General features: G+C 41.6%; 1 protein-coding gene across 10 annotated transcripts in view; it reads right to left on the reverse strand.

The window, feature by feature from the left end:
* Trip4 (thyroid hormone receptor interactor 4) overlaps nucleotides 1-16648 on the reverse strand; it is a 79950-nt gene that overhangs the window by 38830 nt on the left and 24472 nt on the right. For all 10 annotated transcript variants that reach the window (NM_019797.4, NM_001170907.1, NM_001357872.1 and 7 more), the window contains 4 exons: nucleotides 13136-13305; nucleotides 11320-11453; nucleotides 7076-7288; nucleotides 5344-5422 (listed from right to left, as the gene is read on the reverse strand). In NM_019797.4, the coding sequence (NP_062771.2) occupies nucleotides 5344-5422; nucleotides 7076-7288; nucleotides 11320-11453; nucleotides 13136-13305 (596 nt within the window). The remainder of the gene's footprint in view (nucleotides 1-5343; nucleotides 5423-7075; nucleotides 7289-11319; nucleotides 11454-13135; nucleotides 13306-16648) is intronic.

Genomic DNA, 16648 nt, shown 5'->3' on the forward strand with positions numbered 1-16648 from the left:
TCACATGCTGAGCCATCATCTCTCCAGAGTGCCTTCACATGCTGAGCCATCATCTCTCCAGGGTGCCTTCACATGCTAAGCCATCATCTCTCCAGGGTGCCTTTACATGCTGAGCCATCATCTCTCCAGGGTGCCTTCACATGCTGAGCCATCATCTCTCCAGGGTGCCTTCACATGCTGAGCCATCATCTCTCCAGGGTGCCTTCACATGCTGAGCCATCATCTCTCCAGGGTGCCTTTACATGCTGAGCCATCATCTCTCCAGGGTGCCTTCACATGCTAAGCCATCATCTCTCCAGAGTGCCTTCACATGCAGAGCCATCATCTCTCCAGGGTGCCTTTACATGCTGAGCCATCATCTCTCCAGGGTGCCTTTACATGCTGAGCCATCATCTCTCCAGGATGCCTTCACATGCTGAGCCATCATCTCTTCAGGGTGCCTTCACATGCTGAGCCATCATCTCTCCAAGGTACCGTCACATGCAAAGCCATCATCTCCAGGATGCCTTCACATGTTGAGCCATCATCTCTCCAGGGTGCCTTTACATGCTGAGCCATCATCTCTCCAGGGTGCCTTTACATGCTGAGCCATCATCTCTCCAGGATGCCTTCACATGCTGAGCCATCATCTCTCCAGGGTGCCTTCACATGCAGAGCCATCATCTCTCCAGGGTGCCTTCACATGCAGAGCCATCATCTCTCCAGGGTGCCTTTACATGCTGAGCCATCATCTCTCCAGGGTGCCTTTACATGCTGAGCCATCATCTCTCCAGGATGCCTTCACATGCTGAGCCATCATCTCTTCAGGGTGCCTTCACATGCTGAGCCATCATCTCTCCAAGGTACCGTCACATGCAAAGCCATCATCTCCAGGATGCCTTCACATGTTGAGCCATCATCTCTCCAGGGTGCCTTTACATGCTGAGCCATCATCTCTCCAGGGTGCCTTCACATGCTGAGCCATCATCTCTCCAGGGTGCCTTCACATGCTAAGCCATCATCTCTCCAGGGTGCCTTTACATGCTGAGCCATCATCTCTCCAGGGTGCCTTCACATGCTGAGCCATCATCTCTCCAGGGTGCCTTCACATGCTAAGCCATCATCTCTCCAGGGTGCCTTCACATGCTGAGCCATCATCTCTCCAGGGTGCCTTTACATGCTGAGCCATCATCTCTCCAGGGTGCCTTCACATGCTAAGCCATCATCTCTCCAGAGTGCCTTCACATGCAGAGCCATCATCTCCAGGATGCCTTCACATGCTGAGCCATCATCTCTCCAAGGTGCCTTCACATGTTGAGCCATATCTCCAGGGTGCCTTTACATGCTGAGCCATCATCTCTCCAGGGTGCCTTTACATGCTGAGCCATCATCTCTCCAGGGTGCCTTTACATGCTGAGCCATCATCTCTCCAGGATGCCTTCACATGCTGAGCCATCATCTCTTCAGGGTGCCTTCACATGCTGAGCCATCATCTCTCCAAGGTACCGTCACATGCAAAGCCATCATCTCCAGGATGCCTTCACATGTTGAGCCATCATCTCTCCAGGGTGCCTTTACATGCTGAGCCATCATCTCTCCAGGGTGCCTTTACATGCTGAGCCATCATCTCTCCAGGATGCCTTCACATGCTGAGCCATCATCTCTCCAGGGTGCCTTCACATGCAGAGCCATCATCTCTCCAGGATGCCTTCACATGCTGAGCCATCATCTCTTCAGGGTGCCTTCACATGCTGAGCCATCATCTCTCCAAGGTACCGTCACATGCAAAGCCATCATCTCCAGGATGCCTTCACATGTTGAGCCATCATCTCTCCAGGGTGCCTTTACATGCTGAGCCATCATCTCTCCAGGGTGCCTTTACATGCTGAGCCATCATCTCTCCAGGATGCCTTCACATGCTGAGCCATCATCTCTCCAGGGTGCCTTCACATGCAGAGCCATCATCTCTCCAGGGTGCCTTCACATGCAGAGCCATCATCTCCAGGGTGCCTTCACATGCTAAGCCATCATCTCTCCAGGGTGCCTTTACATGCTGAGCCATCATCTCTCCAGGGTGCCTTTACATGCTGAGCCATCATCTCTCCAGGATGCCTTCACATGCTGAGCCATCATCTCTCCAGGGTGCCTTCACATGCAGAGCCATCATCTCTCCAGGGTGCCTTCACATGCAGAGCCATCATCTCTCCAGAGTGCCTTCACATGCTGAGCCATCATCTCTCCAAGGTGCCTTCACATGCTGAGCCATCATCTCTCCAGGGTGCCTTCACATGCAGAGCCATCATCTCCAGGGTGCCTTCACATGCTGAGCCATCATCTCTCCAAGGTGCCTTCACATGTTGAGCCATATCTCCAGGGTGCCTTTACATGCTGAGCCATCATCTCTCCAGGGTGCCTTTACATGCTGAGCCATCATCTCTCCAGGGTGCCTTTACATGCTGAGCCATCATCTCTCCAGGATGCCTTCACATGCTGAGCCATCATCTCTTCAGGGTGCCTTCACATGCTGAGCCATCATCTCTCCAAGGTACCGTCACATGCAAAGCCATCATCTCCAGGATGCCTTCACATGTTGAGCCATCATCTCTCCAGGGTGCCTTCACATGCAGAGCCATCATCTCTCCAGGGTGCCTTCACATGCTGAGCCATCATCTCTCCAGAGTGCCTTTACATGCAGAGCCATCATCTCTCCAGGGTGCCTTCACATGCTGAGCCATCATCTCCAACCCAATTTTATTTGTGAGTAGATAAGAATCCTGCTGTGGGGCTGGAGAATGGTTCAGTGGTTAAGAGCACTGACTGCTCTTCCAGAGGTCCTGAGTTCAAATCCCAGCAACCACATGGTGGCTCGAAACCATCTGTAATGAGATCTGATGCCCTCTTCTGGGGTTTCTGAAGACAGCTACAGTGTACTTACATATAATAAATAAGTAAATAAATAAATCTTTAAAAAAAAATCCTGCTGTGTTATCCAGGATAGCTCCAAACTCCCAGACTCAAACAATTCTCCTGCCTCAGACTCTTAATAAAGTACTTCAGGTATTTGCCAGCCCTAAAATAAGGTCTTTAGCTATTTTTTGTGAGATACTTTCAAATATAAAAGACTTAACATTTTTAGAGTAAAAAAGGAAGAGAACACATATTCATCTGGCTTCACTTGATGTCAGCATTATCTTTATAAGGATTAAAACTAAGAAATTAGAGCTGAGAGCATGGCATGGTGGCACATACTTTTAGTCCCAGAACTTGGGAGGCAGAGGCAGGTGGATTTCTGTGAGTTCAAAACCAGCCTGGCCTAAAGAGTGAGTTCTGGGAAAGACAGAGTTATATAGAGAAACCCTGTCTCAAAAAAGCCAAAATTAATAAATATATAGTTTCATCATTTTGGGAAGGGCTGGAAAGATGGCTCAATGGTTAAGAGCACTGGTTGTTCTTCAGAGAACTCAGGTTCAAATCCCAACAGCCTATAGCTGTCTATAACTCCAGTTTCAGGGGATTCAACTTCATACAGACATACATGCGAACAAAACACCAAAATACATAAAATAAATAAACCATTTTAAAATAAAAACCAGGGGGCTGGAAAGATGGCTTAGCGGTTAAGAGCACTGACTGATCTTCCAAAGGTCCTGAGTTCAATTCCCAGCAACCACATGGTGGCTCACAACCACCTGTAATGGAATCAAATGCACTCCTCTGGTGTGTGTCTGAAGACAGCTATAGTGTACATTCATATAAATAAAATAAATAAATCTTTTAAAAAATAAAAAATAAGAAACAAGACAGAATTTGCATCAGTGTAATTCTTTTTTGTTGTTGTTTTTCAAGACAGGGTTTCTCTGTATAGCCCTGGCTGTCCTGGAACTCACTCTGTAGACCAGGCTGGCCTCAAACTCAGAAATCCACCTGCCTCTGCCTCCCAAGAGCTGGGATTAAAGACGGATGCCACCACTGCCGGGCATCAGTATAATTCTATTAATTACTAGTAATGTAGCAATTATTTAGAAGTAATATAATTAATAGTATTTAATAGAATTATATTTCTCTAATTTTTTTCTTCATTACTATCACTTTTCTGTTTTAGGAACCAATTCAAATGTCACTGCATTAGTTTTAACTTAGCTTGCTTCAATCTAGCCTCTCTACAGCCTCTTTTATCTTTCCTGTCCTTGAAAGTATGCTATTCTTAAATGTTTACACCATCACTGAAGTGCCTTGCCAGCAGCAATTAGAACTACCATTCATGCTCTGATGGTGATTTTCTGTTAGACTCATTTCTTTCTACTTTATTAATCTAAATTCTTTTGTTAGAGTTGGACTCTTCTTTATTGTTTCGTTTGTTATGTTTGTTACAGAATGAATATGAATATTAATTTTTTTCTGTTATAACCTACTATTACTATTTATTTTGTTGCTCAATAGTATGTAGTTCTTAGTAATACATTTTTTAAAATGCTTGTTGAGGGGCTAGAGACATGGCTTAGCAATCATGAGGGCTCAGGTTCAATTGCCAGCACACAAAAAAAAAAGCTGGGCAGTGGTGGTGCACGCCTTTAATCCCAGCACTTGGGAGGCAGAGGCAGGTGGATTTCTGAGTTTGAGACCAGCCTGGTCTACAGAGTAAGTTCCAAGACAGCCAGGGCTACACAGGGAGAAACCCTGTCTTGAAAAAAAACCCCAACACCCCCCAAAACAACACCCCTCCACACCCCATCATCTTAGCCAGATAACAATGTGCACCTTTAATCCTGGTACCTGGATGTTGGGAGCAACCCTGTTTGAATGTTAACTGCCTTGTCAGCCATAAGTGCTTACTTACAAAGTCTTGGCCTTAGTAGAAAAGTACTAGCTTGATTGAGATTTCTGTGGGAAAAAGTTGAGGCCTCTGTAGGAAAGTGTTACCCCCAGTTAAGAACATATAGCTATAGATCTTGTGGACAGGTACCTAGCAGCCCATTCTGTTCTGCTTCTCCTGCTGAACTTTTTAACCTAGCCAATATCCTGCTTTTGGGAACAGGTGTGTTCTCCCAGAAACAAAGCGATTCTGAGTTATCCCCCTCCCCATATTCTGCTTCTATGGGCATAAAACCTGTCTGGGAAAAATGTCAGCTTGATCAGTATTTCTTGACTTGCTGTCTGTTCTTTGTGTTTCTTGCCCCCCATTCTCTCCACAGGTGGTTCCTCAGACCCTGTTCGATTGTCTGGCAGGCTGGGACACTTGGAAGGCAGAGGTAGGCTCAAGACCAGCCTGGTCTAATGAGTGAGTTCCAGGCCAGCCAGGGGTACACAAGAAGGCCCAGTCTCAAAGAATGAAAAAAGAAAGCAAGAAAGAAACCTAGGGTTTACCTGACATGAGCTTCTTCAGCAGTTTCTGACTTTTGTTTGAGTCCCGCTGTAAAATATCCTGTTCTTCATTAGTACACACCTATAATGTAAAAGAAAGATTTGTCATACAGAGGTTGAATGATACTGCTTGCTTGGCATGCTATAAAATGTAGCCTCAACATGAAGATTTCTGAGTTCAAAGCCAGCCTTGTCTACAGAGCAAGTTCCAGGACAGCCAAGGCCACACAAAGAAACCCTGTCTTCAAAAAAAAGTTCATTACAATAAATATTCCTGAGTAACTATATAATTATACACACACACACACACAGACATATATATACCTACTTTCAAAGGACAAATATTTGCTTCTTTTGAGAATACTGAAAAATATCAAAAATATCATGGCTCTTTTCAAAAGCCTTTGGTTCTAACAATAAACTCCAGTTCTGACAATAGAAATGATAAGATGTGGGGGCTGGAGAGATGGCTCAGTGGTTAAGGCTGCTCTTCCAGAGGTTTTGAATTCAATTCCCAGCAACCACATGGTGGCTCACAGCCATCTGTAATAGAATCTGGTGCCCTCTCCTGGTATGTCTGAAGACAGCTACAGTGTACTCATATAAATATAATAAATCTATGAAAAAAAAATTATAAGATGTTTGATCAGAAAGAACCAGAAGCTTGAGGATAGAGAGATGGCTCAGCAGTTAAGACATTAGCTGTTCTTCCAGAGGACCTGAGTTCAGTTCCCGGAAAACACATGGCGGCTCACAAGTGTCCAAAATTCCAGTTCTAGAGATCCAATTCCCTCTTCTGGCCTTTGAGGGGACTGGGCACAACTGTGGTCCACAGATATAAATATGTACACACATAAAATTAAGAATTACACCGAGAAGCCTTGTCTCGAAAAAAAAAAAAAAAGAAAGCACAGAAATATGATAGTGCTCATCTGTAACCTCAGTACTTAGGAATTTAAGACAGGGGACTACCATAAACTTGAGGCTAGTCTGGTTTATACAAGATGTACAAAGACAGATATTAATGTGCCAGGGCTACACAGGGAGCTTGATACTAGCCTAGTTATACAGTGAGGGTGTGCTTTAAAAGCTCACTTTTCTGCCTCGGTCTCCAGAGTACCAGGATTTCATTAAACAATATAGGGAAGCAATTTCCTAAGAGAAATTGCAGATGATTTGAATGGCCTTGGTTATTAACTCAAAGCACAGTGTCTTAGATAGGGCCTCTACTGCTGTGCTGACTAAAAACAATTTAATAGGAGGAAAGGGTTTTTTGTTTAATATATCCTTATTTTTATTGTCTGAATGTTCGAATATTTTGCATATACACACATATATATGCATATATCTGTTCACCATGTATATATATATATATATATATATATATATATATATATACACACACACACACTTCTCAGATAATTCAAGTTGACAAAAAACAACAACAATAAAAACAAAACAAACGGGCTGGTGAGATGGCTCAGTGGGTTAGAGCACCCGACTGCTCTTCCGATGGTCCAGAGTTCAAATCCCAGCAACCACATGGTGGCTCACAACCATCCGTAACAAGATCTGACTCCCTCTTCTGGAGTGTCTGAAGACAGCTACAGTGTACTTACATATAATAAATAAATAAATCTTAAAAAAAAAAAAAAAAAAACAAAACAAAACAAACAAAAAAACCCCACCCAACCAGGACACAGAGTAAAAACAAAACATGAAAGAAGGACTTTACCAAAGAGCCACAGAACAAGCAGGGGCCTGAACCCTCCTGCTCACAAACGATCCGCCCACAGACCAGACAGTTATTGATGAGTTTGTGCTTCTGGCCCAGGCAATCACACGGGTGACGACCAGGAAGCAGGACTGCAAGTTTGTCCTGTCCCTCTCTTGTATATAAATTGACAAATCTTGTCTTCTTCTTTACGGAGTTGTTGCTTTCTTGTGCCTGATAGTACAAAGACATCACAGGAGCACTGATCAGCGACAAAGAAAAGAACCAGGGAGGCAAGCCTCACTTCTGCTGAGTAACTACTTACAAATTACTCAAAAGTTATGAGAGAAGGGGAAAAGTCAGGTTTCTTATAATCAGGTGCCCTGATAAGGCAAGGTAATTAAACCTAGCAATTGCTTTATTTGTTAGTAGCTCTCAATAGCCTAATATACCTAGAGCAAGGAAAATGGAGCAATCAGCTTGGTATGTTTTTAAAAGAATTTGTTTTGTTTTGTTTGTTTGTTTGTTTCGAGACAGGGTTTCTCTGTACAGCCCTGGCTGTCCTGGAACTCACTTTGTAGACCAGGTTGGCCTCAAACTCAGAAATCTGCCTGCCTCTGCCTCCCGAGTGCTGAGACTAAAGGCGTGCGCCACCACTGTCTGGCCTAAAAGAAATTTTTACACATGTGAAAACACGCATAAGTGTGTGCACACTATGGTGTGCTGGTAGAGGTCAGAGGACAACTTGTAGGAATTAGTTCTCTCTTTCCACCTTGTGGATTCAGAGGACAGATCTCAGTTTTGGTGGCAAGCACTTTTATCCAGAGCCACAGGCTTTCCCTTGAGCTATTTCTCTATCTTGTTTCAACTGACACAGCATTGTAATGCATATACCAAGAATCCCCTGTCTCAAGTTTGTGTAAACAGTTCGTACCATTTATTCTTCGCCTTGTCAATAAATGCTGATCACCCAATGGCTGGGTAGAATAGAAAATAGGGCTGGACTCCTGCCAGCCAGAGGAAGGAGAGAAGGAGAAAGGGAGAGGGGGAGAGGACAGAGGGAGAGAGGGAGATTCAGATGAGCCAGGAGAAGGGGTCTGGAGAGAGATCATGAAGACACACATGAAGCCTAAAGAACCAGATCAATAATAATATGCAAGTATCATGGGATGGAGATGCAGGGTGGCCAGATTAGCATAGAATGTTAAGGTAGATCATTTAACTGCTCAGCTATTGAGGTGCAGTTTTAAGTAATTCTTGGTTTTTCTATGTGATTATTGGGACTAGTATAAAGAAACACAGCTGCCAGATTAATTCAGTGCTACATTTATATTAAAAATAATTCATTTGCAAATTGGGTTATTTTTGTTTTTGTTTCTTAGTAATATCTGGCCTAAAACTATTACATTCAAAGCAAAGATGATATTGATCCTCCTGTCTGTACTTCCTGAGCACTGGGATGACAGACATACATGACCACTCACATAATAAGCAGTGCAGGGAAGAAACACAGGGTCCATGCATGCCAGGCAAGCACTCTACTCACTGGATGAGCTACACCCCAGCCCTATTTTTCCTTTTTTTTGTGTGTGTGGTGCTGGCTATTATTGAACTAGTGCATTATGAACACTAGGAATATGCTCTGCTACTGAGCTATATTTCCAACCCTTGATATCTTGAACCATGGCTAAAGAATGCCTTTAGGCGTTAGTTAAAGATGCTTGCCAAGCCTAAATGACCATAGTTTAATACCCAGGACCACATGATAAAAGAAGAGAACCAACTTCCACCACACACACACACACACACACACACACATACACACACACACACACACAGAGAGAGAATAAATAAGTAAAACAAAGAATTAAATACTTCTAAAAGTAGGTAACATTCACAGATCTCAAAACAAAGGCAATCAATAAGATAAAAAAAATCATTAAGAAATGTATTCATGGGCTGGAGATGGCTCAGTGGTTAAGAGCACGGACTGCTCTTCCAGAGGTCCTGAGTTCAATTCTCAGCAACCACATGGTAGCTCACAACCATCTGTAATGGGATCTGATGCCCATTTCTGTTATGTCTGAAGACAGTGAAAGTGTACTCACATACATAAAATAAACAAATAAATCTTTGAACGCGGCCCATGGGACACGCAAACTTTATATGCCCCAGTACAGGGGAACGCCAGGGCCAAATAGGTGGAGTGGGTGGGTAGGGGAGTGGGGGTGGGTGGGTATGGGGGACTTTTGGTATAGCATTGGAAATGTAAATGAGCTAAATACCTAATAAAAAATGAAAAAAAAAATAAATCTTTGAACGAAAGAACGAAAGAAAAGAAAGAAAAGAAAAGAAAGAAAAGAAAAGAAAAGAAAAGAAAAGAAGCATATTCATTCAGAAATGAGTAAGAAAGGATCCAGAGAGTAGCTGGTAGGAGAGACAGCATGATGCTAGCTAGCATGCATGCAGCCATGCATTCAGTCCCTATTATGGGGGTGGGGGAGGGGGGATAAGAAAAAAGACAACAGTATAAAAATGATCATAAATAGGAATTTCATAGTAACAGATATTCAAATGACCAACAGAAACATGAAAAAGTGTGCAACATCTTTAGCCATTAAAAGAATACAACACAGCACTTGGGTGTTGTTCGAGGGTAAAGTATTTCCCTAGCATAGACTAGGCTGTGGATATGGGGATCAAAATAAAGAATACATAAACTAAACATTTCTATAGTTCTTGATGCATGCTGCCAATATTATTTATTGACAGTTGACAGGACATTGACAATCTAACAGGAAACATCTCAGTGATTTAATGTGTATTTATCTGACTGGAATGGACATCTTGGTTTGTTCATGCCTTGGGGCAGGGGCATGGTGTGAGACTTTTGGTGTTAAAATTGGAAAAGTCCCAAGCAAACCAGGAGGAGTATGAAGAATTAGCCATCCTAATTCCTAGTGAGACTGAACACCCATATACTTACTGGTCAGATATTCTTTGTCACTTGCGGTAATCTTTGTAAAGCTTGTTCTCCTTGCTTTTGCTTTAGTTTTTACTCTTTAGTTTTCTAAGACAAAAGTCTCATGCTGTAGCTCTAGCTGGCCTGGAATTCATCATGAAGCCCAGGGTGGCCTTGAATTTAAGGCCTTCCTTCTGCTTCAGACTCCTGAGTACTAGGATGGCAGGCTCGAGGCCACCATGTCCACCTCCACCCATGTTTTTGCATGTTAGCCTACTCAAATTTGTCATATCCCATCTTAGATTAATTTTCTTCTTTAGAGAAATTTAGCTTGTCAAGTTGTGCTGACTATAAATGTTTCAGTTGTCCAGGTTGTAGTGACTATGGTCTGAGCTTTTGGAAGTAAGATTTTGAATTTAAACAGCTTGGGATACTAGGCCAACCTGGTTAAAAGTACGTTTTGAAGACTGAATATGGATAATAATGGTAGAAGGGAAAACTTTCAAAACAAGAATACTATTCACCTATCTTTTTATTGATTTTTCAGATAGAGACTCACTATGCATTCCCACGATGGCCTAGAATTCACTAAGTAGTCCAGGTTAGCCTGGAACTCTCAATCTTCCTGCCTCGGTCTCTCAACTACTTGGCAGTTTTGTTTTGTTTTTTTGCTTTGATGTAGAGCACAATGCAAACAACCCCCCTCGCCCCCCCCCCCCCTACAAATATGCGGAAATCACACCCAGAGTGTTACGGATAAGCCTCATCCTGGGAAAACCACCTTCAAATATCATGGCATATCTCCTGCCTGGCAGTTTGAATAACAGCAATAAGAATATAATCATTTAGTTTTTACTCCCCTCTCACATGCTAAAGTTGAAAGCAGGGTGCTTCATTAACTATCATCCATCCAGGGCTAGGAGTGTAGCTCACTGGCAGTGGCTGTCTCATATACATGTACAAGGTGCTAAGTCTTACCCACAGTATGAAATAAGTCTTGTAGAGAGTGGTGGCACACACTTGATATCTCAGACCTTGGAAGATAGAGGTAGGAAGACCAGGGGTTCAAGGCTAACAGCAAGTTAGATGTCCATCTAAGCCGCATGGTGCCTTATCTCAAAAGGAAAAAAGGCCAGCACAACACACAGAGAGTAATATGCCAGCACTGTCAACTTCTGTCCTAAAAACATCAGTCTGTTAAGTTTGACAGTATAGACCAATTTCTGCACTTGGTCTCTAAAACATATTAGTCATTTCCTCCTGTCCACACAGCCAGGAAAAGCTTAATTTTGTAAGCACTTACCTTAGCCAAATCTAAAGGTGTTTTGACCTCCACAGCTACGTCAGGTTCAGGAAATGCAGGAACTTCCTGTTTGTTTCGTCCTTTCCTCCTACTCCGCTTTAGCTGGTCCACTGATCTCTGTCCATCTAAAATTTCTTTAAAGAATAAAATAAAACACACATGGCTACAGAAAGAGACTAGCAAGATTGATTAGTTTCTGTAGCTAAAACATGAAGGAAGTTCTTTTTCTTTCTTTCTTTTTTTTTTCAATGCATATGAATGCTCTATCTGCATGTAGTACCTCCATGCCAGAAGAGGACACCAAAGCTCATTATAGATGGTTGTAAACCACTATGTGGTTGCTGGGATTTCAACTTAGGACCTTTGGAAAAACAGTAGGAGCAGATGGCTCTTAACTGCTGAGCCGTCTTTCCAGAAGGTAGTTCTTAATATTTACAGTCAAGACAAGAAGTCAGACAGAACTACGTTCAATTAAAAATTAAATCACTATTTTCATCCCAGCACTCAGGAGGCAGAGGCAGGTGGATTTCTGAGTTCGAGGCCAGCCTGGTCTACAAAGTGAGTTCCAGGACAGCCAGGGCTACACAGAGAAACCCTGTCTCGAAAAACAAAAAAAAAAAAAAAAAAAATCACCATTTTCATGACTTGGTCAATGATGAACAATTTCAAACAGGGTTGGTGAGGGCAAGTGCCTGCCTACCATACAAGCAGCCCTGGCATAAATCCCGGTACTGCAGGAAAAACTCAATTTACGACTGAGTGGAGGTTAATAATGTAAATTCAAAAGTCTAATGTTTTACACTGTGTAATAAAAGCATATTATTTGGTTTGGTATTCATCAATTTATCTCGTACTATATAGATACCTTTAAATATCATTAATACTATAATCAGTCAATACTTTCTTTTAGATATACATATCTTTGAAAGTATTTATAAAAATAGGGCTGGAGCCCAGTGTAATAGCACATAACTTTAATTAATTAGCACTTAGAGGAAGAGGCAGACAGATCTCTGAGTTCAAGGCCAACCTGGTTTACAAAGTAAGTCCTAGAACAGACAGGGCTACATAGAGAAACCCTGTCTTTAAAGAAAAACACAAACAAAACAAAAGAGAAGCTCAGCAGTTACAGCACTGCCTAGGCCTGGCTCACATAATGTGTGTAATTCCCAGTACACACATGGCAGCTCACACTCTCTGAAACTCCAGTTCTCACACATGCTAAGCAAGTGTCTTACCACTGAGTTAGGGTTCATCCCTTGAAAGATATTTCTTTAATCCAGTTCTAACTTTTTGAAATTATTCTAAAGCCACAATAGTGCCTGAAAAATGATTCTCTTGTGAATTTTCTGTAAACTTTAGAAAGGCGGCTGGTACTCAGTGTGGTGGAACACACTGCCAGTCCCAGGACTTGAGAGGCAGAGGCGCCCAGAAAAGTTTGATAGGCCAGAGCTACAGTTCTCAGCTTGTGGGTTGTGAACCCTTTGGGGGTCACAGAGCAGATATCCTGCATATCAGATATTTACATTACAATTCATAACAGTAGCAAAGTTACAGCTATGAAGTAGCAACAAAACAATTTTATGGTTGGGGGGGGGGTCACCTTTTCAGGAGGAACTGTATTAAAGGTTGAGAAACCCTGGGTTAGAGCAATATTCATTTCTAACTGAATAGACCTAAGCTGAAAATAGGCACACATAAGTTCTGTTTAAGTTGGCAATGAACAAGTTATACTCAGCGGCAGGAAACCCTGAGGCTCTTAAAGCCAAGCGTGTCTCAGTGACTTTTCAGTTACTACTTAACCACATTAACTTACCATCTTTTCTCAAGCACTGTTGAAAGGAATCAGAGATGAACTCTTGATCATTCTTTTGCCATTTGGTTATAAGATCTTCTATGAATTGACCCTTTTTGCCCTCATTTCCCTGGAGAAGGTCTGTCACATATTCTCGTATTTCTTCAGCATTCTCAATTGACAAAACATATCTAAGGAGGGAAAGATATAAATTGCTGAGACAAAAATAGTTTATTGTATGACTTTCAGAAATCATAACAGAGATGAAGATAATAAACATTATTCATCAGGGTTGATGGGAGTTTAGTCAAACAAAACTTGCCTACTATACATGAGATTTTGGGTTCAATGCTAGCACTATTTTACAAACACAAACAAATGAAAAGCATTCATTATTTCTTTTTTTTTGAGACAGGGATTAAAGACGTGGGCCACCACTGCCCGGCTCATTAATTTCTTAAGTGTTTACTTTGAGCCATGCACTCTGCTAACATGCTAAAAGGATTAAATTTGATGAGGACAAAGACCCTGATTTCAAGTAGGTCATAATCTAACTTATATGTGCTATTTAGGCATTTACTGTTTCTCAGTATTTTAAGATATTGTGGGACTAGAAAAATGGCTCAGCAGTTAAGAGCACTTGAGGCTCTCGCAAAGGACATGAGTTCAATTCCCAGCACCTACATGGTGATTCACAACCACTCCTAACTCTAGTTCCAGGGATTGAATGTTTTCTTTTAACTTCTGCAGGCACCAGGCACAAACACTGGACACATACCTTTATGTAGGTAAAGCACTCACGAACATAAAATAAATCTACCTTTAAAAAAAGAAGGAGAGCCGGGCGTGGTGGTGCACGCCTTTAATCCCAGCACTTGGGAGGCAGAGGCAGGTGGATTTCTGAGTTCGAGGCCAGCCTGGTCTACAGAGCAAGTTCCAGGACAGCCAGGACTACACAGAGAAACCCTGTCTCGAAAAACCAAAAAAATAAAATAAAATAAAATAAAAATAAAAAAAGAAGGAATTAGTGATGGAGAGATGGCTCAGCAGTTAAGAGCACTTGTTGCTCTTCCAGAGGTCCTGAATTCAATTCCCAGCAACCACATGGGGGCTTACAGCCATCTATAATAGGATCTGATGCCCCCTTCTGACATGCAGGTGTACATGCAGATAGAACTCACTCATATACATAAAATAAATACTTAAAAAAAAAAGAGGGGGAAAAAAAAAGGAATTGTCTCATCGTTGGTAGCACATGTGTGCTGAAACCATAGTATATGGACGGGTTGCATGTACTCCATGACAGCTATGAATGTAGCTCAACATAAAACTTCAAAATTACATAAAACATTATAAATGTTTTGGCTTTTTTTTTTTTTTTTTTTTGGTAACTCTACCACATGATTCTAGAGTGTGAACTCTGTAGATGATAACATCTCTCACAAGGTAAAACATGAGATGGTGAGAAACCTCAGCAAGTAGAGCTAGGTGCTCTTCACCAAGCCTAATAGCCTGAGTTTGGTGCGGAAAAAGACAGCCAACTCCCACAAGTTGTCTTCTGATCTCACATGTATACACAGCTATGTGCACACACTCATAAATAAATATTGTAATTAAAAATTTTTAACATTGAATATACTTGTTATATTCTTCTAGTGTGATAATGGAATTTCAGTTATAATCTATAAATAAACACACCTGTGCATTTATACTTCATTGAGAACATCTTATCTTCAGATTTAATTGATTAAATTTGTCTGGTTTTGCTTTTATTGTTGTTTTAAGGATGGAACCTGGGCCTTGCACATATCTCTACCACTGAGCTACACTGTGGTCATCAGACTTAACTAAAAAATAAAATAAGATGAACTAGAGAGAGCTAGAGAGATGGCTCAGTGGTTAAGAGCACTCGAAGCTCTTCCAAAGGACCTGAGTTCAATTCCAAGATGATCTGATGACCTCTAGTAGTCTATGAGAACACGATCCACACATGGTACACAGACATGTATGCAGACTAACAACCATACACGTAAAAAAAATAAAAATTTTAAAAATTAAAATAAATGCTGGGCAATGATGGTGCACACCTTTAATCCCAGCACTTGGGAGGCAGAGGCAGGCAGATTTCTGAGTTCGAGGCCAGCCTGGTCTACAGAGTGAGTTCCAGGACAGCCAGGACTACACAGAGAAACCCTGTCTCAAAAAAAACAAAACAAAACAAAGACAAACAAAACAAAACAAAACCCCCAAAAAACAAAATAACTAAAAAGAATTTTTAAAAAATTAAAATGAAAAAAGTAAAGACACAATGCCTAATCCAGTGATGCCTGTCTTTAATTCCAGAACACAGGAGTCAGCAGCAGGTGTATTTCTGGGAGTTTGAGGTCATCCTGGTCTACACAGTGAGTTTGAGGCCAGCCCAAACTCCATAGTTCAGAGACCTTATCTTTCTTTAAAAGTGGGGGAGGGCCGAGCAGTGGTGGTGCACACCTTTAATCCCAGCACTTGGGAGGCAGAGGCAGGCGGATTTCTGACTTTGAGGCCAGCCTGGTCTACAAAGTGAGTTCCAGGACAGCCAGGGCTACACAGAGAAACCCTGTCTCGAAAAACAAAAAACAAAAAACAAAAAAAAAAAGAGTCCCAGGTACATAGTAGTAAATGTCATTTCAACAATTTAACCACTTAAAAGACATGCATCCAAATGTTATACAGCAAGTCTCATCTATCAAAATCAAATCATGAATACACGCAGATGTGGAATAAAGTGTATTTTTCTAACTGTGTACTGATCTCCATGTCTTCTAATATGACAAAGACTAGAAGGCTAATTATGTGTTTATAATTCTTTAATTAATAATAATTTGGGACACTTATATAAACTTAGTCACATTCTTACAATATTACATCTGTGTTATTCAAATTAAATGTCAAACCAAGCACAGCAGCAGCTTTCATCCTGACATAATAGCCTGATGCAAACTAGTGAACACTTAATAAGTACTTCAGATAATATTATAGCATGCTTGAGTCCTTATGAGCAGCACACTTCTTGTCTAACTTGTTTGTAAAATGTAAGCAGGTGTTAAGCCATACTTACAGCTTGAAGTTTAAAACAGCCAGTATGTCTTAACTCTTCCTTTAAAAAAATTATTTTCCCCAAAACTCAGAAAACTGACCTTATTTCTTATAATTCTAGAATAGTAATTTTGTTTCCAGCAACACAGAATCAAATTAAGGAAAACTCTTAGTTTTGTTTTCTTTCTAATCAAGTCTCTTTTTGAAACCTTCCCCTCCCTCTGAATATTCTGAGCCCGAGCCTCTGCCTGTCCTTCAGCTCTCAGGTCAAAGCATTTTTTCCAGTACATTTGAAGAATTTCAAATCATAATGCATATTCTTTATTGAAGAGTTTGTTGGATACTGAGAAGTGTATTTCGTGCTCCCAGAAGACCTTCAGCTTCCTCCAACTACATCATCTTGACTGCCCAAAGACTGGTATACAATAATAGTGCAACAAATTGTTAATCATTTCAAAA

The sequence above is a fragment of the Mus musculus genome, chromosome 9, assembly GCF_000001635.26.
Source record: "Mus musculus strain C57BL/6J chromosome 9, GRCm38.p6 C57BL/6J".
Lineage (NCBI taxonomy): Eukaryota > Metazoa > Chordata > Mammalia > Rodentia > Muridae > Mus > Mus musculus.